Below are 27,218 nucleotides of genomic sequence, written 5' to 3'. Positions count from 1 at the left end.
ATGATGATTTAGCCAAAGACAAAACTTAGGAAATATATTCTTATGTTTATTAGATGATAATACTTATTATTTGAAACTATAAATGATGCTAATGATATCCTCTCTTTATGCAGCTGAAAATCTGAGCCATGGCTCCAAAACCTCAAAAACGAAAGAGAACAAAACATGCCAAAACCAAAATGACATTACCTGGTAGGACTGTTTTTTCATTTATGGAATTTTTATGGATTTAGTATTTGTACATCTATAAGCAGCCAAAACAATCATGGTATTATCTCTAAAACATTTTTTGCTGTCATAAAGTCAAACGCAAGTGGAATTCAAATATGGGGATTTATTATTATTTTTATTCATATCATTATAATATCAACTAAATATCATGTGATAAATGACATAAATGTTATAGCAAATATATCATTATGAGATTATTCTGTGAGAAAGACAATTATTCAGTTTCTATTTGATTATTAATAAATAGCTTAAGTCTTCATTGTGTATTTGCTTTTGTGTTTTATGTTTTAAGACTTGGTAGAAGACTAAGATACATATCTGATTCAAAAATGTATTAACATCATTTTATTATATTCTAGTTGGTGAAGAAGCAGAACCCTTGAATATGGAGAGCATGGGTAAGTGGAAATACAATTCAGAATCCATGTCCCCAGTTCTGCAACATTTTAATATGCAATAAGCAAGGGAGAATACTATAAATTGAAATGATTGAACAAAATGTGCATGTACTAAAAGTACATCATATTATTTAGAATATAAAATAAAATTTTTGAAGAAAGATGAAAAGAGTGGAAGAGAGAATTTCAAACTGAACAGTCTCTTAAAAATCTAACATTCTATGATTATTGAGAGAATTTTTGTAACTATAGAGTGTGTTGTTTATTTTGTAACAATAAAGTTGCTTTTTTATAATGTTTTTCAAATTCTGGCTCATGGGCAACATATATCTGTGCATCATGTTAGGGTTCTATTATTTCAAGGAAAGAAGCTGATTTTTAAGCAAATAAACTAGAACTTAAACAACCAAACTGATGTTGTTCCTACTTTTAGAGGCTAAATAATCCATTCTAACAACTTTTATTTTTGTCGTTGTTGTTGAAACTTTCTCTTCGAGTTTTCTTAGATGATGCAGTTCATGTTTAGAAACAGGGAAACACATATATTGTTGATTCACTAACATTGAACTCATAGCCAACAACACTGTAAAGTTCAGGCCTGACAGATGTTTATCTAATAATACACATGTTTTCTTATAAAGTACATCATAGCCTTCTTGCACTTAGGAACACTAGACAGAACTTTAGCTGTAAGCTCAGGGACCATTTTAAACAGAAAAGTCATCAGTACAAAGCACAAAAAACACGGCACTACATCAACAGTAGAAAGGATACTGAAGTTTGAGAGCAAGCAGAAGATGGTAGAGCATCCTTGGCCACATGCACTTTGGGTAACTCACATTTTTTGCCACCTTAAAGCATGTCCACTAGTGAACGTGAAAGTGCCACAACTATTGATCTTGGGTTACAAATGCATTTTAGAAAGTGAATTTGCAAGTACACAATTTGTGAATAATGAGGACGGAGCATATTTATTTGTTTGTGCATTTATATTCTACTCACACACACACCCATGCTGACACGCCCTTGTGTGTGCGCGCAACCTCTCACCCTCTCTCATCTCTCTCCCTCCTACACTTCTCTCCTCCATCTCTCCCTCTCTCTCCCTGTTTCTTTCTTGCACACACACAAGCTTCAGGGGAACAGAAACTCTTGTTTACCACTGTACCCCAATGCCTATCTTGATACAGAATAAACACTCAATAAATATTTGTTGATTGATTGAGTGAATGAATAAATTGCTTTCCCTATTCTTCCTTTCTAAATAGACCACCAGCACGACTACCCTCCTTAGTTCTATGTTCTATCTCTCACCCAGTTTTCTCCTAGGTAGCACCTGTCACCATTTGTCCTTATTTGTTTCTGAGTGTATTTATATACTGAACATCTGTGTCCCCCTCTAGATTGTATACCCTAGCACCAGCACCATGGTTTTCACATAGTAGGTGCTCAGTAAATATTTTCTGACTAAATAATTAACTAGTAAGCAGATCCATGACTTAGCATGCATGCATGCATGTTTCTTTAAGGAAGAAAAAAGAAATTTCAGCACTTGGTAGCAAGAGTTGAGGGGTTTGATTTAGCATCACTTTGTCCTACAGCCTCTCTGTCCCAGACTCCCTTGCTGTGGGCTCCTGTAATTGCCAACTGTCACTCAAGGCTTGGAGCTGTCATGCTGCTTGAGAGTAGGATTCCCTTTCCTACCAAGGACCAAGGGATCAACAGACTAGCTAAAAAATGTCTCCTAAGGCTCTAACAGCCTTCCTTGGTGGCTCAGACAGTAAAGAATCTGCTTGCAATGCAGGAGACACAGGTTCAGTCCCTGGGTGGGGAAGATGCCCTGAAGGAAATGACAAGCCACTCCAGTACTCTTGCCTGGAGAATCTCATGGACAGAGGAGCTTGGCAGGCTACAATCCATGGGGTTGCAAGAGTTGGACACTACTTAACAATTAAATCACCACCACCAAGGCCCTAACAGGCAATGTCTGGAGGGTTCTACAGATGATGTGTGATTTTTCCACATAATTAACATTTATTGAGCTTTCTGTCAGGAATACTTCTCTCATCCCTTTAGCCCTAGGAAGTTAGCGTTACTGTGGCCATTGGAAGATGGAGGTGCTGTGACTCCCAAAAGTTAAGTAATTTACCCAAATTGTCTGTCACCCTTTAATACAGGTTAGAACATCCATGGTATATTAATGGCATATGGCCACTGTAACAAGTCACCACAAATTTATTATTGTACAGTTTTGGAAATTAGGAACCTGAAATTGCTTTCCCTGGGGTAAAATCAAATTGTTGGTAGGGCTGGTTCTTCTGGAGTCTCTGAAGGGATAGTCTGTTCTCTTACCTTTCCCACCTAAAGGCTCCCAGTTTTAACTGACTCTTGGCCCCTTCCTCTGTCTTCAAAACCAGCAGCGTATCATCTTCTAATTTTTCTCTGACTTTGACCTCTGCCTCCCTGTCACTTCTCCTCCTTGATATTGACCCTCCAGGCTTCCTCTTATAAGGACCCTTGTGATTTCACGTGACCCACCTCAGAAGCCCAATAACCTTCTCCTCTCAAGAGCCTTAACTTAATCACACCTGCAAGTCTCTTTTGTCACATAAGACAACATGTTCACAGGTTTCAGGAGTTAGGATATGGCTGTCTTTGGGGGAAGCATTATTCTGTTTACCACAAGAGATTAATAGCACAGCTTTTGGAATTAGACAGATGTAGTTTGAATCATGATTCTGCCACTTAATGACTGTGTGGCCACAAATGACTTCACCTTTTTGAGCTTCTTCCCCATCTTAAGAATGAGGTAGTGACATTCATCTCATGAGCATGAGGCAGAAGGGAAATTAGGTAGTACATGCACGCTTCCTTACACAGGGTGGTCACAGAGAAGGTTTGCATTAACTGTTGTTACTATAACGGTAGGGAAATAGATTAATGAATGAGAATGAAGAGTCCAAAAATAAACTCACATATATATATATGGTCAATTGATTTTCAACAAAAGTACAAAGGCAATTCAGTGGAGAAGAGACAGTCTTTTCAATAAACAATTTTGGAACAACTGGATATCTACAGGCAAAAAAGTGAACTTCAACCAATACTGCACATCACGTACAAAAATTATCTCAAGATGGATCATAGACCTAAATGTAAAACCAGATAGTATAACACTTCTGAAAGAACCCATAGGAGAAAAATATTTGTGACCTTGGATTAGGCAAAAATTTCCTAGGAAAAAAACACCCAAAACTATAAATCCTAAGAAGTCTTTGCCTAACTGGTTTTTTTCTTTTATGAAATCCTAGTCAGAATGAGCTAAAGGAATGAGCTCTTGCTATGTGCAACAACATAAATGAATCTCAAAATAATCATGCTAAGCAAAAGAAGACAAACGAACAAAAAGCATATAATATGCATTTATAAATAGTCCATAAAAAACAAACTACTGATCTATAGAGATGGAAAGCAGAGCACTGATTGCCTGGGAGTGAGGAGGGGTGCTGGGACAAGGGGCAGAAAGAAATTTTTGTGTATTATGGTTGTGTTCTTTATCTCGATTGTGGTGATAGTTTCATGGGTCAATGCATATATTTATCAATTTGTACACTTTAAACATCTATGGTTTATTATTTACCAATTATATATCAATAGAACTATTTTTAAAAATAAACCAAAATGTTAAAGATATGGATTAAAAAAAAAAAAAGAAAGATATGGATGAAATGCATGGGACTTCTGTAAATACTGGTTCAGTATGCAGGATTGGCCTGATTGCCATGTGGTCTCTGATTTATACTGCACAGCCTGCATCCTTGTGCACATAGGATCCGGAGTGCGTTAGCTGTGGAGAGCTTGAGTCTGTCTTGGGCCCCTGGTCTACCAAGCTACTAGGTGAACAACTCCACTCACGGCATCCCGCGCAGTGTATCTTTGTTGCCTCCCTGCTCCACTCACGGCATCCCGCGAAGTGTATCTTTGCTACCTCCCTGCTCCACTCACGGGGTCCCGGGCAGTGTATCTTTGTTACCTCCCTGGCTGTCGCAGTGTATCTTTGTTACCTCCCTGGCTGTGTGTGAAGAGGAGCAGGACCCTCTCTTGTGCTCTGCTGTGTTCGCACATTTGAGAGAAAGTTCAGCATGCTAGATACAGTGCAGGGAATTTGGTTTGGAACCTAGGTCCCCTATTTCTAATTCCCAGCCCCTGACCTTGGATACTTCACTTGTACTCAGAGGGCCTCAGTTTTCTCAGCTAAAAAATGCAGGCAGTTACAGTAATGGCTTCAGAATGTTGTTATAAAGAGTAAATAAATTAATAATCTGTGTAATGTGCTTGGAACAGTGCCTGGCAGTAGGTGCTTCCCAGAAGCATCTATATAGCAGGCTGTTTTTCACTTACACTGTCATTCACTCACTGCACTGGCCTGGCAAAATGTCCAGCAGGTCATGCCCTCATGGAAGCACTTCTGACGTCTGCAAGCTTCAGGAGGCCCTGCAGGCCTGTTCCTCAGCTCCAGCATCTTTCTCACCCTCCAGACCAACCAATATCCCACTCTGCTAGAGGCACAGAGGAGCCCAGAGCCCATCTCACCACAAATCACCAGAGCCTCATTGTTATACACTTAGAGTGCTGTCTTCAGTGCAGGCCTCAAAGCCTAAATAACAACAATTCTTTCATTAAATTTAGCCAGAGATCCTTGGGGTGGCCAGAAGTGTCAGACCTTGCTCTGTTTAGTTTGGCGGTTGTTCAGATAGGGCATGGAGGTACTGGACTATTTTAGTTCTGTGTGGTCTACTGGCTACTAGTTGCCTGCAGTTATTACTGATTGTAGATCCCAGCCAGAAACAGGCTACTACTACTACTAACTTCTAGATAAAGAATGTAAGATCCTGTATTAAAGTTGCTTTGAAGAAGCCCAGTTAGTGACTTCCCTGGGGGTCCAGTGGCTAAGACTCTGCACTCCCATGCAGAGGAGCCCAGGGTCAATCCCTGGTCAGGGTACTAGATCCCATATGCTGCAACCCAGTGCAGCCAAATAAATATTTTTTTTAATGCTCAGTTAGTGTGAAAGGATTATTTTTATGACAAATATCTAGCCAGTAGGATTTGAAGTATGTTTAGTGGGAGTGGGTGACATAGAACACCATCTTGGTCCTTGCCCTTCCAGTTTCTTGGATGGTAGGAAGCTTTCTGGCCTTTGTGAGCACCTCTGTTCATGAAGGACAGCCACCAGCCAGCTCTAGCTCTGTGTGGGTCCCACAGTTCCACCTAGTGGTTTTCCATGGCAAAACTGCAAGAACTCACTATACATTGGACACTGCAAATTTCAGTAGCAGTATGGTTTTAAAGGATAACTTGTATGTGAATCAAGTCAACAGCTGTTTTTGAGCACCTCCTGTATGCCGGGTGTTAGGATTAGTATTTTTCAGCAGATAAAAACGGGCAGTTTGTTTCTAATTTATCAACTTACATTCCAAATGTTTGCTTATTATGCCAACTGATTGTACTTTGCAGTATATTTCCATATATAATCAGTGTTACACCTATAGAGACTAAAAATCCCCCCAATCACCTAATAACTATATCATTGAGCCACTAGGTTAGAAGTCAGTGTTTCTGTGGGAAAATAAGCTCACAATTCCTACTTGAAAGGCCACATGCACTTCTCCCCTCGATGATGCTCTTGTTGAGCAGTGGAGGGAGGGTGTCAGACACCCAGGTGTGGGGCCCGGAGAGGATGAGAGTGGGTTCTGGGACTCTGGGAGTGTGTAGTTAGGGGACAGAGTTCTGGGGGTAAATGCAGAACTGAGACTGGGGTGGTAGAAGCTAATGATGATAAAAAGAAAAAGAAAATGAGAAGAAGGCTTGAAAGAGGAGATGGCAACAGGCAAAATGATACCTTGTTCCCTTCCATCCACTGTCCTAGGGCTTGCCGCTGCCCAGCGCTGACCTGGGGTGGGGGCAAAGGGACAAGAAGAAAGGGAATGGAAGCCTCCTGAGCCTCCCCTCCTCCTCTTCTGAGGGCAGTTCTGGGATTGGGGAACCAGAGGAGGGAAAAGGGACTCCCTATCCCACCTTCCTCCTCACTGCCAGGTTTACCAATATGACATAATTGGAAAGTCGGTAGCTTTAAGATGTGAAGAACTGAATAATAAGCTTGACTGAAAAAGAGCCCTGGGGAGCAGAGATACCTATTGAAGGGCATACTAAGGGCAAACAGCACAGAGGTAGGAATGTCAGTAGGGAGGAAGCATGGATGGGCTGAGAAGGGCGAAGAGGGGCAGGCAGGCCTTCAGACTGGAGGGAAAGGCAGAAAGCCAGGGCTTGTGTGATCAGCTGGTGGGCAGGGCTGCCGAGTGTTGCAGGATTCTTTGCTGTACAGACAGTTTTCTCTGTGAGGGGAAATGAGGTCACCTGGAGAGAGAGCAGCAGGTGAACAGTGAGGGAGGGGGTGTTGTAGGAAGGCAATACAGGTTTGTTAGAGCCTAAAAGGGCGATAATACCTTCAAACCAAAATTTCACTTTTAAAACCTATCCTAAGAGAAGAATTTGAAATGTGATAAAACTTTGTAAACTAGATATTTGTTTGTAGAGTTGTTTATAATCATTAGAAACAAATTAGAAAAATAAAAGTAGTGCTTGCCAACAACAGAGTGATTAAAAACTATGCTACAGAATTATGCTAGTTTAAAATGATGCATTAGAAAAATTATATAATGTCATAGTAAAATTCTACTGACATAATGATAAGTATGAAAGGCAGGATTTAGAATTTCATTTAAGATACGATTAATATGTATGGAGTGACTGGAAAGAAACAAACAATTAAGATAGGTTCTCTCTTGAGAGGTAGTATTATGGGTAATTGTTATTTCTGCCTTTTTATCTTTTTGACATTTAAAAAATTTTATTTCATTTTGGAGCATAGTTGATTTACAATGTTGTGTTAGTTTCTTGTGTACAAAGAAGTGATTCAGTTACACACATATATTTATCTATTCTTTTTCAGATTTGTTCCTATTTAGGTTATTACAGAATATTGAGTAGTGTCCCCTGTGTTAATCAGTAGGTCCTTGTTTGTTATCTGTTTTAAATATAGTAGTGAGTATATGTCAACCCCAAACTCCCAATTTATCCCTCTCCCCCATCATGTTTCCCCTTCAGTTACCGTAAGTTTGTTTTCTAAGTCTGTGAGTCTGTTTCTGTTTTATAAATAAATTCATTTGCTGACATTTTTTATAATGGACAAACTTACTTTTAAAACATGAACAATGATTTTAAAGTCTTTTAAAATTTTAACCAAGACAATTATTTAAAGCAAACAACTGCATATTTCCTAGTGTTCATATTTTAAATGGTTATATTTAATGTCTAAATTCACTTTGCCTTTCCCAGGTCATCCAGAAATTTATCCTTTAGTGTTAACTACCAAAACCCAGGAAATATTTAACTGCAGAGTAGATGAAGATGTCACGGAAGAACAACCTTACAAACTTATCAAAAAAGAAGATATTTTTGCAGACTTTGCGAACAGAGCGGCAGTATCTGATTTCTACCCAGTCAAAAAAATTGTTCAGGTCAGCATGTCATCCGTCTTTATTTTTCAGCCTTACCTCAAGAGGTTCCTGATACATAGTCGCAAGAGTTGGAGAGATTCTTGAGCTCAAATCTGGCATTTCCCATTACTTTGGGCAAATGCTCCCTTTCCCATGTCTCTTTGAGAATCCTTCTCAATGACCCTTTGTGAAAAACAAACTCCTATCAATGACAGATTGTCTTATTCCACAACCAGAAAAGCTCGTTCTTGCCCAATTTTAACTAGAAAGGGAACCTACTCTATTTTCCCATACTGCTTTGATTGTAAACATTCATAATTTTAGTCTTAATTTGTCTGCAAACATGCTAGAGAATGCAACACCAGATAAAAGGAATGCTTCTTTTTTTTCCTTGTTAGAAATAAAATTGTGTGGTAAATTTCCCTGAACCCACTGTGGTTTTTATTTTTTTCCTTTCTTTCTTAAACTCTTTATTTTGCATTGGGTTATAGCCAATTAACAGAGTTGTGATGGTTTCAGGTGAATAGTGAAGGGACTCAGTCATACATATTATCCACCCATTGTGTTTCAAGAGCTTTTGTGAGTTAATAAAATAACTTTGCAATTTGGGACTATTAACGATAGATTAGCACTGTGGTTATCTTCTATGATTGATTGATTAAAGAAATATTAATTTTGTGTCAATATCTGAATAAACTGAATGACTGCTGAACATGAACCTTCTCTTTTGGTTATATTTTTGTAGGAATATCCTGGAGATGAGCTTCTCCTTGTTTACGACAGAGACTTCAAGTATGGACTTAACTTTTATCTTATTGGAACTGAAGAGGGCAAGGAAAACTATTTAAATGTAAGCACACCCTAAGTCAGTGCAACCTGTTGATTGTCAGAAAGAAGCACTACCTCTGGGGTTGGGGAGCAGACATGTTCATGATTATTCTTGTCCGGCTCTTATTCCCTGGGACCTAGAGGAGGTGAGCAGTAAGTGTGGAGTGAGGTGGCTAAGACATCTCCTTCTTTGCCCTTCACTTACCCAATGAGAGTGGAGACAGCGAATCTGCTCTCAGCCATTCGTTGGCCTATATTCCTGGTTCTTCTCCTGCCATCTCCATGACTTCAGGTAAGTTACTGAACCTGTCACCTGCAAAATGGTGGTACCAGTAGAGCTGTCGTGAAGATTAAATAAGCCAAAACAGGAAAAGCCCTTTGTACAGTGCCTGACACAAAGCTGGGGCTTCATACATGTTTGCTCTGATTATTCAAAAGCAAAAATTTGAAAGGACAACTTGGTCAGTGGGCAGTTGAAGGGAACTGGGTGTCAAAGATAAGCAAAAAATAAAAGAATGGTAGTTTCCAAGGAAAAGAAGTCAGTTCACCTTTGGGTTGTTGCATTCAAAGTGGTCATGAACGGTAACAAGTTGCCTTCTGATCTAGCATCCTCATGAGGAAGTGTAGTCAAAGTGAGGGAGACAGAGGAGTTTGCATGGTTGCCCAGTAGCAAGAAAAATAAAGGAAAGCCATAGAGTTTTAAAATACCTAAGACTTTTTAAATTTTATATATTTGTTAGTCAACATTTTCAATTTCATTTTTATGGTTGTTTTTCTCTGTGTTTTAGTTTTTTATTATGGTAGAACATTTCCAGTGTATAGAAAGGTATTCATGATGAAACAAATATCTACACAGAATTAACAAATGTTAATATTGATATTTTATCATGTTTACTTTAAATTCTTTTGAAACAAAATATAACAGATAACGTTTCACTCCCTCTTACATCCTTCTTAATTCAATTTTTCAAACATCTCTATAAGGAACTATTGTTCCAAGGTTGTTATCGTCTTTTGTTCATGGTTTCATACTGTCACCATGTATGTATGTTCTACAGGTAATATATCTTATTGCTTAAAATTTACCTAAAATTATACAACTTGTTTTGCAGCTTGTTTTTCACTGAATTGTAAAATTCTAGGATCTGTTCATTTTGACACATTTAGACATCATATACATACAGATTGAGTTTGTTCATTCCAATTGTTTTATGAGATTTTATTTTCTGATTATTCCACAGTGTATCAACCCTTTCCCTACTGAGATTCATTTAATTGCCCATTTTTTTCCACTATTATGAATAAGGTAGCAATGAACATCTATATATCTATTTCTGTACTTATATCCATATCTGTATCTCTCCGCTCCTCTTCCTTGCAGACATCTTGGTTTAAAAAAACATTCACTCTTTATAATTTAGTGGATATCATGTTTATTCATACATGTAATCCTCTTATAAAAAAGCATTATTAAATCAGAGAAAATTAGTTTTGTATTTTATCAAGTTTTAGCATTCCATATTCTTCAATACTTTTTTCTTATCACACATCTTGTTTTCTGGTAATACATTTTAGAATGCTATTTATTTTATTCCAGCCCCCAGAACTACCAGAAGAACAAGAAGAATATAAAGATCATATTCCTGAAGAAACATATATTTATAAGCCACCTATTTCTAAACCATGGGTTTCTTTGGGCAGTGAAAAAGAAATCGAAGAAGAATCAGTTAAGGAATCTACAAAACAGGTCAGCAGCTTGAATATGATCTCCAGTCATCACCTCCCTAGAGCTGAGCAACACTTATTCCTAAGGAATCCATATGCTTTGCTATGTTTGCTGTGGGGTTATGGTTTTTCTTCTGATAGAAGAATGGTCACTGTCTTAGGTGGGTGTTATGGGTTGAACTATATCTCCTCCCGAAAGATAAGTCCAAGTCCTACCCTCCAGTACTTCAGAAAGGAAATAAGGGGAGTTTTATCCAATATGGCAGGGGTCTTTATAAGAAGATGGGGTTGTGAAGACAGAGACACCAGAACACCATGGAAGATGGGGGCAGAGGTTGGAGTGATGGATCTGCCCCCAGGGAACACCTAGGATTGCTGGCTGTGACAGCAGAAGCAAGGGAAGAGGCAGGGAACACATTTCCCCGCAGAGTCTTCAGAAGGAACCAACCCTCTAACAGCTCTTGTCCTTTTTTTTAAGTCGGGGTATAGTTGCTTTACTATATTGTGTTGGTTTCTGCTGTACAAGGAAATGAATCAGCTATATATACACACTATACTATTATACACACTATATATATACTATATATATATACACACAGCTATGTATTACAGACTTCTACCCTCCATAAATGAGTGAGAATAAATTCCTGTTGTTTTTTTTTTTTAAAAATTCCTGTTGTTTTAAGCCGCCTAGTCTGTGGTATGTGATTACAGCAGCCCTAGGAAACTAGGGCATTCCCAGAGCAGCCCCTGCGAGGAGCAGTTGTGTACAAGTGATTAAAGTGTCTCAGAAAAGAATGGGGGGAGCAGCAGGACAGAGACATGGCAGAAGCCCTGCAAGGGTGCACTCTTAGGCAAAAGTCTAGCAGAGGGAAGGCTTCAGCATGCACCCCTAGGGAACTCTGGAGTGTAAGGTACACCTCAGAGTTGTCCCAAACAGAAGCAAAAGAGATGGGCTTACCTGTGTCTCCTACCGTCTGTCCCTGGTCAGGATACAAGCTGCCAGTCACTTCCTGTTCCTTGTACCATCAGGCAAATTGGCCTGGTAGCCCTAGAGCATCCTCCGTGGAGGAGCAATAGGTGGCGGCTTTGGGAACCGAGAGCGCATGACCTGGAAAGGTGCACAGAAATTACATCCAAGAGGATGTGGGCAGAGCACCAGTGCTGTCGACCACACATCCGTTCTTCTCCAGAGACTTTTGTCTCCTTTACTGCTCACCTGTGTTGCAGATTACATATGTGATTTCTCGAAAACGAAGTGAATTTGGCGCCCCCATTAAGTTCAGTGACCAGAATGCTTCCAGTGTGAAAGATGCCTATATCGAATGTACAGCCTACCCAGATAAAAATTTCACTCTTAAACAACTTGAGAGAGATATTGGCATGCAAGTAGTCCCCCAAATCAAGGAAACAAGTACTCAGACAAGATGGTAAGTATGAAATTAATATATATATATATTTTTTTTTTCAAAAGCAACTGTGGAAAAACCTAGCAGTATCTGTGATTACTGTGAGAGAGCTTTATAATAGAAACTAATTGAGAGTGATGCCACAGAGTAATCCAGCTTAAAAAAAAACTAATTATAATCACTGATGCTTTTTAAAAATCTTACTAGGAAAATGAAATACAAGTATATATATGACTGTGTAAAGGGGCTCAGTGGCTCAGCGGTAAAGAATGGGCCTGTAAAGCAGGAGACGTGAGTTCAATCCCTGGGTTAGGACGATCCCCTAGAGTAGGGTATGGAAACCCACTCCAGTATTCTTGCCTGGAGAATCTCACGGACAGGGGACCCTAGCAGGCTACAGTCCATGAGCTTGCAAAGAGTCAGACACGACTAAAGCAACTTAGCATACACACAGGCTTATTTTTAGGATTAAAAAACTTTTATTCTGAAATAATTTTAGATCTATAGAAGATAAACCACACATGTTGGATATGATTTTGAGACCTAGAGAAAGGGAAAACTGCCCAGAATTTTTTTTAATGACCTGAACAGTTCCAGGGGGTGGTATAAGCAGAGTTTGCAAAGGACTAGCCCAGGTTGGGTGGAAGGAGTAGCAGAGGCAGAAGACAAGCAGATTCTCTGTGGCAGGCAGGCAGGAATTTTTTCAAGTTCTGAAGCAAAGAAGAGGAAAGATTAGAGCTATTAAATAAGTTGAGCCAGATTAATTTTTGAGAGTTTAGTACTGAAACTCCAACTAAAAATCTTAATTTATCTACTTTTAAAAAATTGGAATATATAGTGGAACTATATGTAACCTTATCCTGTATTTTCCAAGTCACCTGTACATGTGTTATCATACTTTCATAATTTAAAAAATTTTAAATAAAAAAAAATAATAAGATGAGCCAGGCAGTATGTATTGGAGTACAGAGGGGGAAAAAAGCCTGTAGTTGAGGAGACTGGCCAGAGTCTGTGTGTTTGTGTGTGTGTGTGTGTGTGTGTGTGAGTCACTTAGTCATATCTGACTCTTTGCAACCCTATGGACTGTAGCCTGCCAGGCAAGTCTGTCCATGGGATTCTCCAGGCAAGAATACTGAAGTGAGTTGCCATGCCTCCCTCCAGGGGATCTTCCTGACTCAGGGATCAAGCCCATGTCTCCTGCATTGCAGGCAGATTCTTTACCCACTGAGCCACCTGAGAAGCCCAGATAAGTCTTCTATAATTAAACCTGGTCACAGGTAAAATGTGACCAGCGTCTAAAATAAAGTGGTGGCAGTAAACCATGAAAGAGTGAAAAGGGGACATGTGTAAATACAAAATCCTAAAACTCCCATCATTAGAACCAACAAACAATTAGCTAATTTCTCTGCTTTATTTTTTCTTAACAACAAAACTCTTCACAGAAGTTTTCCACATTTTCTAATTCTACCTTCTCTTCTTCCATTCTGTCTTAAGCCCATTCTAGTCTTAATGAGGTCACCAAAGACCTGCAATGGTCTGATTGCCTAATCCAGTTTTCAGATACCCTCTCTCTCCATTTCTCAGCAGTATTTAACATGGTTGACTGTCTCTTCTTCTTGGATTATGAGCAATATTCAATGTACTTTTTCTAACTCACTGGCAGCTCCTTCTCAGTCTCTTTTACTGGATCCTTGTCCTCCCAACTTTTAAACATAAAAGGACCCCCAAAGCTAACTCCTTTTGATGTTTTTTTCTAACTACACTTAATCCTTGGGTGAATTTTTTAAGTTAGAGCACATGTACGTAGATTCCAGGGGTCAGGACAAGACATGAGTCAGAAGCCAGGGAGGCATATGGCCAGACAGGCCAAACCAAAAGAGATGAAGAGAAAGACAAGGATTGGTAGACAAAGACTGGTAGTCAAGTCTTGGCAGAGAATTAGGACATCAAAAATTATTAAACACTGACAAGTAAGGGTAAGACCGGAAGGAGAGTGGTGATTCATTAGTACAAAAGAAACTTGGATTTTGAGACAAAGTTCTTAGTCAAGCCAACTAGAGATTTCTGTTTACTCAGCCATAAAAAGGAATGAAATTGGGTCATTTGTAGAGATGTGGATGGACCTAGAGTCTGTCATACAGAGTAAAGTAAGTCAGAAATAGGAAAACAAATACTGTATATTAAAGCATATATGTGGAATCTAGAAAAATAGTACAGATGAACCTATTTCCAGGGCAGCAATAAAGATGCAGACATAGGAAATGGACTTGTGGACAGAGCAGGGGAAGGGAAGGAAGAGAGGAGTTGGGAGATTAGGATTGACATATAGATACTACTATGTGTAAAATAGATAAATAGTGGGACCCTGATGTGAAGTACAGGAAGCCCATCTTGGTGCCCTGTGATGACCTAGATGGGTGGGATGCGGGTGGAGTGAGAAGAGGTCCAAAAGGGAGGGGATATATGTATACATATAGCTGATTCACGTCATTGTACACAGGAAACGAATGCAACATTGTAAAATAATTATACTCCAAAAAAAATAAAAAGAATGAGTCAGCCAGGGTAGACTCAGGAAGGAACTTATGACGGCCGGGGCCCTAACCACAAGACTTTAGAGTTAGTAGGCTCTCCATGCATGTTGAGTGATCATGATGGACAGTTGTTTCTATGTAGATGGAGAGAAAAAATGAGAAATAGCTGCAGATCTTGATCCACAAAGTGGAGTAAAGTGTGAAGGAGTGAATCAAAAGGAATTCAGATAGTTCACATCCATGTAACTTGGGAGAATGCTGGTACCATTTACTAAGATCAGAAACTAGGTGGAAAAGATGGGATATATGATTGTGATGGAAGAAGTAAAAAAAAAAAAAAACATCAGAGGTGAGGTTCAAAGATTAATGACTATGAAAACAAATGTTTACAGTGTTCTTAGGACACACCAGGCATTCTTCTAAGTACTTTGCCCACACAACTCAGTCAATTCTCACAACTGCCATCTGAGGTAGACACTATTTTCATTTTACAAAGTAAAAAACTAAAGCAAAGAGGGTAAAAAACGAAAGCACAATGTTTAGAACATAATTTGAATTTTAAGCAGTAATGAATAGATTTGCTGAGAAACAACAAAACAAATCACATTTTAAAAAGTGAGAGTGACTCAGTCATGTTGCTACTTTGATGAAGCCACCAGGTGCCACGTAATTTCTTGCTTAATCCTACCCAGAGGGTACTAGTGTGGATAGAAACCAAAAGGTAAAGCTAAGATCTGAACCCAAGTCTCTGGTTCCAACACTAACATTCTTTCTTTCCATCATCCTGTCCTCTGCTGTGGACACTGATCTAGGCAGGGAAAAAAGAAGTTACTGTTCAATTAAATATAAACAAAACTCTCTTTAGCACTCTTTTTGATTACTATCCATTAGTATACTTGCCTTTCAGAGACATGTTACTGACGTTTGTTCAACAAACACAGATTAAATACAACCTAAATTTTTGGAGCACATAAAATGTGCTAGGCACTGTTTTAAAAGCTTTGCATCTATTTACACATTCAATCCTTACCATGACACTGTGAGCTAGGGGACATTAAGAACTTCAGTTAGAGATTAAAAAACAGACACAGAGAGGTTCAATATTGGGTTGGCAAGAAAGTTCATTTGGGTTTTTCCATATGATGTAACAGAAAAACCCAAACAAACTTTTCGGCCAACATATAATTAATTAGCTCAGGGTCACATAGCTAGTAAATGACAGAACCCAGCTTCAAAGCCAGGCAGCCTGTCACCAGAGTCCACTCTCTTAAGGACGGTATCATATGATCTTTCCACAGCCCCATACCCTAAAATCAAGGAGCTCACCCAGTCTAGTGGGTGAAACTGACAAAGCCCAGAGGTATAATACAATGTGTAATGTCCGAGGGTAGAGGTGAATACTGAGAGCAAACTGGGTGGAATAGCTTCTCCCAGAATCCTGCTCTCATTACTGCCAAAATGGAAATTATTTCTGGGTTTGTATATTTAGAGCAGAGTTTCCCAACCTCAACCCCACTGTCTGGATAATTCTCTGTTGTGGGGTGTCGGGGGCGGGGGGTGCTGTCTTGTACTCTGTAGGGTGTTTAACAACATCTCTGGGCGCTATGCACGAGGTGCCAAAAGCACTTCCAGTTGTGACAACCAAAATTGTTTCCAGACATTACCAAATGTTCCTGGATTGAGACGATGGGAAAGGATCTCACTGGTTTAGAAACTCTGATTCAATGAAATGAAGAAAGAATGAAAAACAAATGTAACAAAATGTTAATAATTGAGGACAGACTTTTGGACACAGCATGGGAAAGAGAGAGTGGGACTAATTGAGAGAGTGGCATTGACATATTTATACCAGCATGTGTGAAATAAATAGCTACTGGGAAGCTGCCATTAATACATAGTATGGGGACCCAGCCTGGCAGCTCTGTTATGACCTGGAGAGGCAGGATGGGGAGGCAGTGGGAGGGAGGGGAGATATATATATATATATGACTGATTCACGTTGTTGTATGGCAGAAACCAACACAACATTCTGAAGCAATTATCTTCCAATTAAAAATTTTTAGAAATGTTAATAATTGATGAATCTGGGTGAAGAGTGTATGGGAATCTCTTATACCCTTCTTAAAAGTTTTCTGTAAGTTTAAAATGGTATCTAAATTTTTTTAAATAAAGAACTTGCTGATTACATCAGAGAGAAATTCACAAATACTTTGAATGGCAGCTGGTATCTAAGGTAAAGAAAAAATTCAATATATAGAATTTAAATATAAAATAATATCCTAATATGGTCGCAGAGAAAAATCTTTGACCTGCCATGACCTATATTTGTCTTTGATCTAATTTTTGGTATTCGATTTCTTTTAATATATTAGGACATGTCCCAAAAATGCTACTACACAATATTACCCAAGAGAATTTTTGGAAGAAGAAAAAGAGGCATTGGGACAATCAAAGACTTTGACCGAGTTTCTTAACAGTGTGTGCACAAGGTAAAAATTGTATATTAAATTAAAAAACATAAAATGTGTTTGTTTACTTATAATGAGAGACCTTAAAAAACAACTCCATACCTGATGTACAGGTAGAAAGTGTGAAGACACTTCTTAGACACCCATGAACATGTGATACTTTCTACAGATTCTGTCTTCTTTTCCCTTCTATTGCTAAGCAACATCCTAGACCTTCCAAGCTAGGACCACACCAAACGGTGTGAACCTGGAAGGTATATACTATTGAACATGTTTTCCTAAAGGCAAATTACCATTTATTTACCATGGTTTCTATTATTTAAGTCTTTCTCTTGATTTTTTATAGGATCACAAAGATGAGGATGTTATGGATGTTGAGGGTGATCATCACCATGATAGGAATTTACAAAAATATATTTTAAATGAGAATCCGAATTCAGTTCAGATATAATTTTTGGATGTGTCATCCTTACCTCTAATTCCTATGTTGCTGCACTCTTATTGGCTCTGAAAGAGAAGTATCTTCAGAATGCCCCCTTCACTCATACCAGAGCCCTAGGCAGACCCTGAGTACTTTTAACCAGAGAAGAAGTTTGAAGGTCTCATCAAGTTGATATCAGAGTTCAAATGAGTGGAACCAATGGTGGACAAGTCTGCCAGCTGTGCCAACAGGTTGGGTTCCATTTTTTTCCCAAAATTAAAGATTTGGTAGACAAATTCATACATAGCCCAAGTTAAGCTTTTTTATTTTTAAGGAAACATTTTAAGAGTAAATGTCTTGAAAATTCCAACAACTCTCAAGAAGTTGTTACCTAGAGAGAATCTGGTTCAAATTTTCAGTATAATTATTCAGAAAGAGCTTATTAACTATTTGCCACTCACTCACAACAAGTATGCTATAGTTTTTCCTATGTGGACAATTAGAAAGAAACCAGAATACCTGAGGTTTCTTTTCCTTTCCACACAAAATTTCAGTAATTATTGAAATTTTTCCTAAGAACATTAAAAATGAGAAGTCTGTCTATATACAATCAATTTTTGATGGAATATATGCTCCATAGCCAATTCTCAATTATCTACACTGTGTATTATCTTTGGACTTGGACTTTTATTCTTCCCTTTCAGTTGCCATACTTATAAAGAGAGGGATAGTGAAGAGCTTCATAATTCCTTCCTTGAGATGTGGGATGGAGGAGTCAGAACTATAAGAAGAAAGAGGGTAAACTGGTACAGGAATTTTAACAGCCCTGGCCAAGAATAAAAAAGAAACCCACATAACCATCACAGCCAGGCTTCCCACTCTAGAACTATTCTAAGGTTTGCTTAATTTTTAAAAATTAAAATAAACCTTGTTTTGTTCTGGAAGAGAACTCTATTAGAAATGAGTTCCTTCCTTCTCATAGAATTATTGTCTAGAACACACTAAATCAAGCATTATTTGCAAAAGAAGAAAATGATCTGAGAGGAAAGTGAGAAACTTCAAAGGAGTTCAAAGCAACTGAGAAACATTCATCTTGAGGTTAAGAAAAAAAAACGATACCCATGGGCTTTCACTCAGACTACAAGCTTTGCAAGCCTCAGATTCATCACGCTCAGGAACCACGCAGTACAGTGCAGGGAAATAAACAGGAAACCAGAGAAAAGGTGTTGTCTTCACTTCTCCCTTGTGAATTACTTCCCAGTGCAGGCTGAAACAGAAAGAAATGATTTTGAAAATGCTATTAATAACAAATGCTTCTACTTGAAACTGAGTTTAAGCCTTGAAGCTCTGGGTGTGAAACTGCCCTACACAGGGTAATTCAAACTTTAATGTGCATATGAACCACGTGGGCATCTTGTTAAAATGCAGGTTCTGACTCGGTAGATCTGGGATGGAGCCTGTCACTCTGCATTTCTAATAGCTCCAGGTCATGCTGATGCTGCTGGTCCAAGGAAATGCATCTAGTTTGAAAGACGAAGTACAAAATGAATTTAGCCAAGAATATTCAATTATGAAGTGAATGGTTATTGTTGTTTAGTTGCTAAATCCTGTCTGACTCTTTTGTGGGGACTATAGCCTGCCAGGCTCCTTTGTCCATGGGATTTCCCAGGCAAGAATGCTGAAGTGAGTTACCATTTTCTTCTCCGGGATATCTTCTCAACCCTGGGATCAAACCCACATCTCCTGTATTGGCCGGCGGATTCTTTACCAATGTGCTACCAGGGAAGCCCGCAGTGAACAGGAGTGAATGATTAATGACAAATGGTACCCTTGTTTAATGTGCTAGGAATATCTATTATGATACTTACTGCTTATATTTAATCATCTAACTAAAGGGTTTTTTTTTTCTTTAGGAAATTCATAATTGAAAATCACTCTTTCAACTCATTGTATTTATTTTAAAAAATCAAGTTATTTGGACTTTCAATCATTAGGGTAAAACCTCGGGTGGCATTCTAATTGTGGGAAAGCTCCTAGAGGCCTTGGGAGTGGGCTGAGTTTTCAAACCTAAGCACATAAAGGGACGATAGACATTATAGCAACTTATAAAACAGGAACTTGTCAAGCTGAGTTCCTTAAACTAAGAAGAGTACTCAGATTATTTTTCAAACGAGCAATATTAGTACCTTTAGCAGGATAATTTTTCATTTTTAGGGACTGTCTCATGCATTGTGGGAAGATTAGAAATAGAATTAAACACATTAGCACTTCCCAGACACTGTGACAGCTAAAACCACCACACACACACACGCATATACACACATTTCTAAACTCCAAATCTTCCCTTGAGAAACTCTCATTTGTTGTTTTGAATTATATACATAGTATAATTATTATATATACCAGTATAATAATAATATATAAATACAATAATTAGTATACATGATCATTTGGTACTGAATGTGGCTAAAAGAATTTGCTCTATCAATTTGGAGTTTTCAAAGAGCAAATGAGATCAAGTTCAAAGTTGACATTTACTGAGAAGTTCACTGTGAAAAATAAAGGAAGAGGAAGCATGCTTGAGCAGGGAGAGCTTCAGACAAAGTCTCGGCCAACCCGACAGGGAGCTGCAGAGGAAGACGACCTGTTGGAGGAGTCCCGTCTAGGGCAGAATCGGCAGCCCTGGAGTCTACAGCCACCGTGGTCAGTCATTGACCCACAGAGAGCATGACGTTGACCGGGAAGCTGAGGCAGACTGTGATGCTGCTAGAGGCTATTGTGGGTTTCCCCAGTGGCTCAGTGTAAAGAATCTGCCTGCCATGCAGGAGACGTGAGTTTGAGCCCTGGGTTGGGAAATCCCCTGGAGGAGGGCATGGCAATCCACTTCAGTATTCTTGCCAGGAGGAACCCATGATCAGAGGAGCCTGGTGGGCTACAGTCCATGGGGTTGTAAAGAGTCAGGCATGCCTGAAGCAACTGAGCATGCAGAGGCTGTCAGCTAACAGTATCCTGGCCCTAGAAGTTCTGAGTAGCACACTGCCACGAATTTTTTTTCTCTTAAGTCATTTAATATTTCACACAGGGTTAATCATTAGTTACCAAATACAACGGAGAACATTTTTTCTTTCAGTATAAATGAAGCAGGAGGAGCCGCTGAAAGATGTATCATTGAATACTAAAATCCAACCTCTTAATTCTTCTTTTCTGTTTTACAAAATAGTGTGGAAATAGCCCTACAGCAAAATGAAATCATGAATACATTTATTCATGACTGGAAATGTCTGGCAGAAGAAGAAGGCACCTTTGGGGATAAGACGGATACCCACCTGAAAGAGTACCAGTCCTTTACTGACCTTCACAGCCTAACTGAGAAGATGATCACCTGCGTCTCCTGGCATCCGGTCATCTACGGTGGGGCAGAGTTTTGACTGGGATTCCCTACTGGGATGACAGCAGAATAACCTGTTGCTTTTATATATAAAGTTGCAAACTGGCTCACTTTCAATAAGACAGTCTCTATTCCCGAGTGCCTGCACCTGCCAAGAGCTTTCTTCACCCTCTCTTCATCTCTCCTCCCAGCTACCTTTCAGGACCACACTGTGGTCTGTACTTCATAAGGAGAGGACCAGAGCGCCCACACTGCCCAGCTGGTGTAATGCCAAATCTGGACTTGACTGGGACTTGTTGGGCTCCCAAGGCTAGCTTCACTCCCTGCAACACTCCACCTCTCTGATTACTGGGCAAGATAGGAGACACATCTCCTTTAAAGCGCTCAGCAGCTAAGAGGGTAGGAATGTGCGAGGGCGGAACGATGGACAGAGCCAGCCTTGCTCTCTTTTCTTCCTCTTTCCCGCCCAGTGTTGGCCCTCTCCTCATGAAAACAAACATCTTTTGTTCTTACTAAGTCTTCAAAGTGCACCATTGATTTTATGTCAACAGTCCATCTCAATTTGGACCAGCCACAGTCAAGTGCTAATACGCAACAGTGGCTACTGGCAACCAGTGTATTATTAGACAGTACAGCTCTAACAATACCCTTGGTCTCCTGTAGAATATTTTTACACAGGTTTCATTAAAATGGAAGTGAACAGTGACTATGTAGAAAAACAAAACCTAAAAACACTTCTCTGTGCACAATGGCTGCAGATTTTAATTCCCAGTTGTGTTCCAAACAGGGCTAATAGCTGTGTCGGTGGCTGTACGACTGTCCTTTGAAGAGAGGGTCCACTTTTCTGGTAAATTACTGCTGCAACCATCACTGATTCTTTTCTGGAGTTTCTCTGATCCCATACATCCTCAGGTAACAAAGGAGAGTCATCCATATGGTCTAAAAATTTCAAATACTACTTCACATATCTTTAGCAGTTTTAATTGCAAAACATTTTATAATCACTTAAGGTTGTAAACCCCTATAAAGCTAGGCTTTCTTCAGAATTTTTGGTCATTCAATTTGAGCAAAACTCAAAGTTTACACTTAGACTATTGAAAAAGTTTTATTGAGCAAATCAACATATTATTTTAAAAAATATTATGAGAGAAATGTTCAAATGATTTTAAAAGAGTAAACTCTTTTATGGGCTTTATTTCAATACTAATTTTTCAAATGCAAAGAGACTTGAGTTTCCCATGAACTTCGGCAATTCCAAGGATCACCAGCAGGAGGTGTAGTGAGTAAAGATGCCTGTGTGGGAGACCGTGGGGACTGTGGCTCTGGAGAGAACACAGCCCATCTGTGGAGACGGTACTCTTCAGCTGTTGCTGTCAAGTGGTCCCGCTTGTCGAGGGAATCCAGCAATTCTGTGGGAGATCTCCCAAGTTTAAAATACCTCAACTAAAAAAAAAAAATACCTCAACTAAAACTAAACCAAAACACACGGCAATCCAAATAAAATAGGCTGAAGGCTGGGTTTACCCTCCACAGTGTTCAATTTCCAGGGTCTGCACAAGATGAGTTCTGTTTAGGGGGAGGGAGTTTAGTGTTAGATTAAATTTTTTCAACATACTTAAATATATTAATATTTTGTTTCTATAAAGCATTGTATAACTAAAATTTCCCTAATAAGCCTTCAGTTCAGTTCAGTTGCTCAGTTGTGTCCGACTCTTTGCAACCCCATGAATCGCAGCACGCCAGGCCTCCCTGTCCATCACCAACTCCCAGAGTTTACCCAAACTCATGTCCATTGAGTCGGTGATGCCATCCAGCCATCTCATCCTCTGTTGTCCCCTTCTCCTCCTGCCCTCAATCTTTCCCAGCATCAGTGTCTTTTCAAATGAGTCAGCTCTTCCCATGAGGTGGCCAGAGTACTGGAGTTTCAGCTTCAATATTAGTCCTTCCAATGAACACCCAGGACTTACCTCCTTTAGGATGGACTGGTTGGATCTCCTTGCAGTCCAAGGGACTCTCAAAAGTCTTCTCTAACACCACAGTTCAAAAGCACCAATTCTTTGGCGCTCAGCTTTCTTCACAGTCCAAGTGTCACATCCATACATGACCATTGGAAAAACCAAAGCCTTGACTAGAGGGACCTTTGTTGACAAAGTAATGTCTCTGCTTTTTAATATGCTGTCTAGGTTGGTCATAATTTTCCTTCCAAGGAGTAAGCATTTTTTAATTTCATGGCTGCAATCACCATCTGCAGTGATTTTGGAGCCCAGAAAATAAAGTCAGCCACTGTTTCCACTGTTTCCCCATCTATTTGCCATGAAGTGATGGGACTGGATGCCATGATCTTAGTTTTCTGAATGTTGAGCTTTAAGCCAACTTTTTCACTCTCCTCTTTCACTTTCACCAAGAGGCTCTTTGGTTCTTCTTCACTTTCTGCCATAAGGGTGGTATCATCTGCATGTCGAGGTTATTGATATTTCTCCCGACAATATGGATTCCAGCTTGTGCTTCATCCAGCCCAGCGTTTCTCATGATGTGCTCTGCATATAAGTTAAATAAGCAGGGTGACAATATACAGTCATGACATACTCCTTTTCCTATTTGGAACCAGTCTGTTATTCCATGTCCAGTTCTGACTGTTGCTTCCTGACCTGCATATAGCTTTCTCAAGAGACAGGTCAAGTGGTCTGGTATTCCCATCTCTTTCAGAATTTTCCAGCCTTATCCTCCCCTATTCCTTCTTCCTTCATTCATCTGAATAAAGACAGTTTTTACTGCTAGAGAGTCTAGATGCTTTAATTATTATAGATACTGAGATCAAAATGACCGTTCTTTCATTCTTCCTCCTTGGCCTGCTCACCACGAGAATGGTGCCATCTCTCACTGGGGTTTTCTAGCGTTTTCCAGTAGTGTAGAACTCCTCTCCAGTCCATGCCATGGAAGTGTGGCTGAACCTCCTGGCATATAGGAAGAGCAAAGAAACGCTCTCCTTTCCTCTATTTTGAAGAATAGTTTTTAAAATGTATGCAAATAATTTCTTAAAGATATAATGCAAGTGATTTTGTCTTTGTTCTAATCAAAACTCTAAGAAAGAATTAAATGATTTTATTTTCAAAAGCAGAGTTTCCTCTAGAATTCACAAAATACCAACTAAACCAAGATAATCCATCCCAATTCCAATCTGAAATCTTTAGTTCAGTGCTGGTAAACCTGTGACCTTTGGAACCTATATTTTTGATCACTAATGTTTAAAGAAGAATGATAACCATGCAAGTGTTGAGCTTGGTGGTGACACAGTAACACAGATGCTAACTATGGTTAGTATATCTATTTCCTTACACTGTTGTATTCCTTGCAGAGCTTCCTCCCTCCCCCCGCCCCCAGGCACTTGATTTTGCTTATGGGTTCTGTATTATTTTAAAATTTGAAATAATATCACTGGCAACTCCATCATCTTTTTTTGTTCACACGTTTTATTTTTGAGTGCTTATTCTGTGCCATGCTTATATATACAGATGGAAATAAATCATACAAATATCCTGACCTCCCATAGCTTGCTCTCCACACTTTTCAGAAACACTGATTTAATAGTCTTTTTATTTATTAAAAAAAGTATAACACTGACCCATGGAGGGTGGAGGAGGGGAGACCAGGTCCCCTTAAGAACCCTGCTCTCGTGTGCATGATCAACGTCCAGAATAAAATTCAGCAAAAGCAGCTTCTGCTCCAGAGGTAGAATTCTCAGCATGGACTCCATGTGCATGTTTTTATAAATAACTATAAAATTAGACCTTTGACTTTCTTAATATTATTTTCTTGCTGTGATTATAATAGTTTTTCTCATTCTCTCTTGAATTTGGGGATTTACCTTAGTTAATGCTGGAAAGCCCAGATGACATCTTCTGCTTCCAGTTCTGTCCGACTGACCCTAATATCATTGCTGGCGGCTGCATAAATGGGCAGGTATATCTGGGGTTTTCTTTCATCTCTTTATTAATTTATAGCATTCTGTTATACATTTTGACTGGTTATTTTTTTTAACTTAAGGGTTCAATTCAGCAGAGGAAAGGCATGCCAATTGCATGTGAATCACCATACCAGGAACTGGGGTATAAAAATGTGGTAGACATGGCATCTGGGCTCAAGATGTCCACAGGGTAACCCAGTTATATGGTAACTGGAAGAAAACCAGGTCAGATTTATTTGCGTTGCTGAACTAGAACCATGCACTGTGTAAGAGCCCAGGGAAGAACAAAAACCATAAGCATAATACCTCTTGGCCAGGAGGCCTCTTCTGAAATTTCCCTAGCAGTAGGAGTTAGGGAATGATCCAGGATTTAAACAGAATTCTTTGGAAAACTTACCTATATCACTGAATTTTTGTGTGTATAATTTGACACCTTTTTACAATTATGTAATTTGTATAAAACTTAGATTCTCTCTTCCAATTTCCTGTTTCTCCAATAAAACAAAACAAAAAGCTTATAGCTATTTTATGATCAAAGTTTAAGTTCATTGTGATATAGTGAATTTGACCATTACAAGGGTATAATGATCTTTTATTGTGTGGCTAGGAAAGCTTTCTTCTGGTTGAAATGTAAATGACTGCGTCATCCATGCTCACATATCCAGAACCAAAACATCCAAGTAAACTAATTTTCTTCCATGGTTTTGTTCAACAATAACTGGTGGTTATAATGAGGATCCAGAGCACATCCTCCAAGCCCCACAAATACTGCCCTCTTTACTGATTGAGAAGGTGACACAACTTTTCAGAATATTTTATTTTTTCTTTCAGGATATTTTAGAAAAGCAGATGATGAAAATGAAATCAGCCACAACTTTGTAACCCTGATATTTCAGTGTATGGGAATGACTTTTAATCATTGAAGATTATTCTAGCGTTGCACATTCTACTTTATTCTGATTTTTCAAAAAATGACCATCAATGTATATGCAAATTCATAGCTGGCCATGCTGCTGCTACTGCTGTAGAGTTGTTAAGTTGTGTCCAACTCTGCAGCCCCGTGGACTGCAGCCCGCCAGGCTCCTCTGTCCATGGAATTCTCCAGGCAAGAATACTGGAGTGGGTAACCATTTCCTTCTTCAGGGGATCTTCCCGACCTAGGGATCAAACCCAGGTCTCCTGCTTGGCAGGTGGATTCTTTACTACTGAACCACCTGGGAAGCCCTGGAATTGGCCATGATATTCAGTGAAATAGAAATCATCATTTCCTAGCCTTTCAGACAATTTTGGGTGTTTGCACTTAATTCTGGAGACTTTTTTCCTGGGTCTAAAGCAGTTGTCCCCACAATCAGTACATTCCTCCAAGCAGAGGAAGAGCTGTTCCCAAAGCAGAGAGAATTGCATGATGTGTATCTTGGATTAAAAAATTTTGGTATTCATTAACACAAGCACAAAAAAGAGCTAAAAATGCTTTTACAGAGAACAAAACTTCTTTATATTACCTTTAAAAGTTGCTGACTTAGGATATAGGCTATTTTTTTTATTATCCTCCCAAGGTGATTGATTTATCAGAGTGCATACAATACCAATAGATTTTTTTAAATGTTCAAGACTCAATTTGCTAATTCCTAAAAATATGTTATAATAACATTTATTTCTCTTTTAGGTTGTCATGTGGGATATTACTGCACATGCAGATCGAATAGAAAATATCAAGGCAGGTGGTACTAGAAGTAAAAAAGTTACTCTCAAGGTTAGTTTTTATAACTTTTCACCTGCAAGTTTATGCCATCAGAGTTTATCAAAAAGTATATGACAAGGTTGCCAAGCTAAACAAAGACTCAACAGAAAAAAAAAGTATTATTTCCTGTCTTCGCATCTGCTGCAGACACATTTTGAGTTGCTTTTATGTAGGCCCTTGAAACAATAGAATGGGAAAGACTAGAGATCTCTTCAAGAAAATTAGAGGTACCAAGGGAACATTTCATGCAAAGATGGGCACAATAAAGGACAGAAATGGTATGGACCTAACAGAAGCAGAAGATTAAGAAGAGGTGGCAAGAATACACAGAAGAACTATACAAAAAAGGTCTTCATGACCCAGATAATTATGATGGTGTGATCACTCACCTAGAGCCAGACACCCTGGAATGTGAAGTCAAGTGGGCCTTAGAAAACATCACTATGAACAAAGCTGGTAGAGGTGATGGAATTCCGGTTGAGCTATTTCACATCCTAAAAGATGATGCTATGAAAGTGCTGCACTCAATATGCCAGCAAATTTGGAAAACTC

General features: G+C 39.1%; 1 protein-coding gene across 1 annotated transcript in view; it reads left to right on the top strand.

Annotated features, from left to right (window-relative positions):
* Positions 1–27,218, top strand: part of DNAI3 (dynein axonemal intermediate chain 3) — an 80,228-nt gene that overhangs the window by 9,209 nt on the left and 43,801 nt on the right. Inside the window, exons 2-12 of the mRNA XM_043460798.1 lie at positions 114–192; positions 591–629; positions 8,028–8,209; positions 8,934–9,038; positions 10,614–10,763; positions 11,972–12,171; positions 17,057–17,173; positions 20,794–20,984; positions 21,749–21,873; positions 24,832–24,921; positions 26,592–26,678. Of these exons, the coding sequence (XP_043316733.1) occupies positions 129–192; positions 591–629; positions 8,028–8,209; positions 8,934–9,038; positions 10,614–10,763; positions 11,972–12,171; positions 17,057–17,173; positions 20,794–20,984; positions 21,749–21,873; positions 24,832–24,921; positions 26,592–26,678 (1,350 nt within the window). The 5' untranslated portion in view covers positions 114–128. The remainder of the gene's footprint in view (positions 1–113; positions 193–590; positions 630–8,027; positions 8,210–8,933; positions 9,039–10,613; positions 10,764–11,971; positions 12,172–17,056; positions 17,174–20,793; positions 20,985–21,748; positions 21,874–24,831; positions 24,922–26,591; positions 26,679–27,218) is intronic.

This window comes from Cervus canadensis, chromosome 2 (assembly GCF_019320065.1).
Source record: "Cervus canadensis isolate Bull #8, Minnesota chromosome 2, ASM1932006v1, whole genome shotgun sequence".
Taxonomy (NCBI): Eukaryota; Metazoa; Chordata; class Mammalia; order Artiodactyla; family Cervidae; genus Cervus; species Cervus canadensis.
This window is presented reverse-complemented; position numbering and strand designations above follow the sequence as displayed.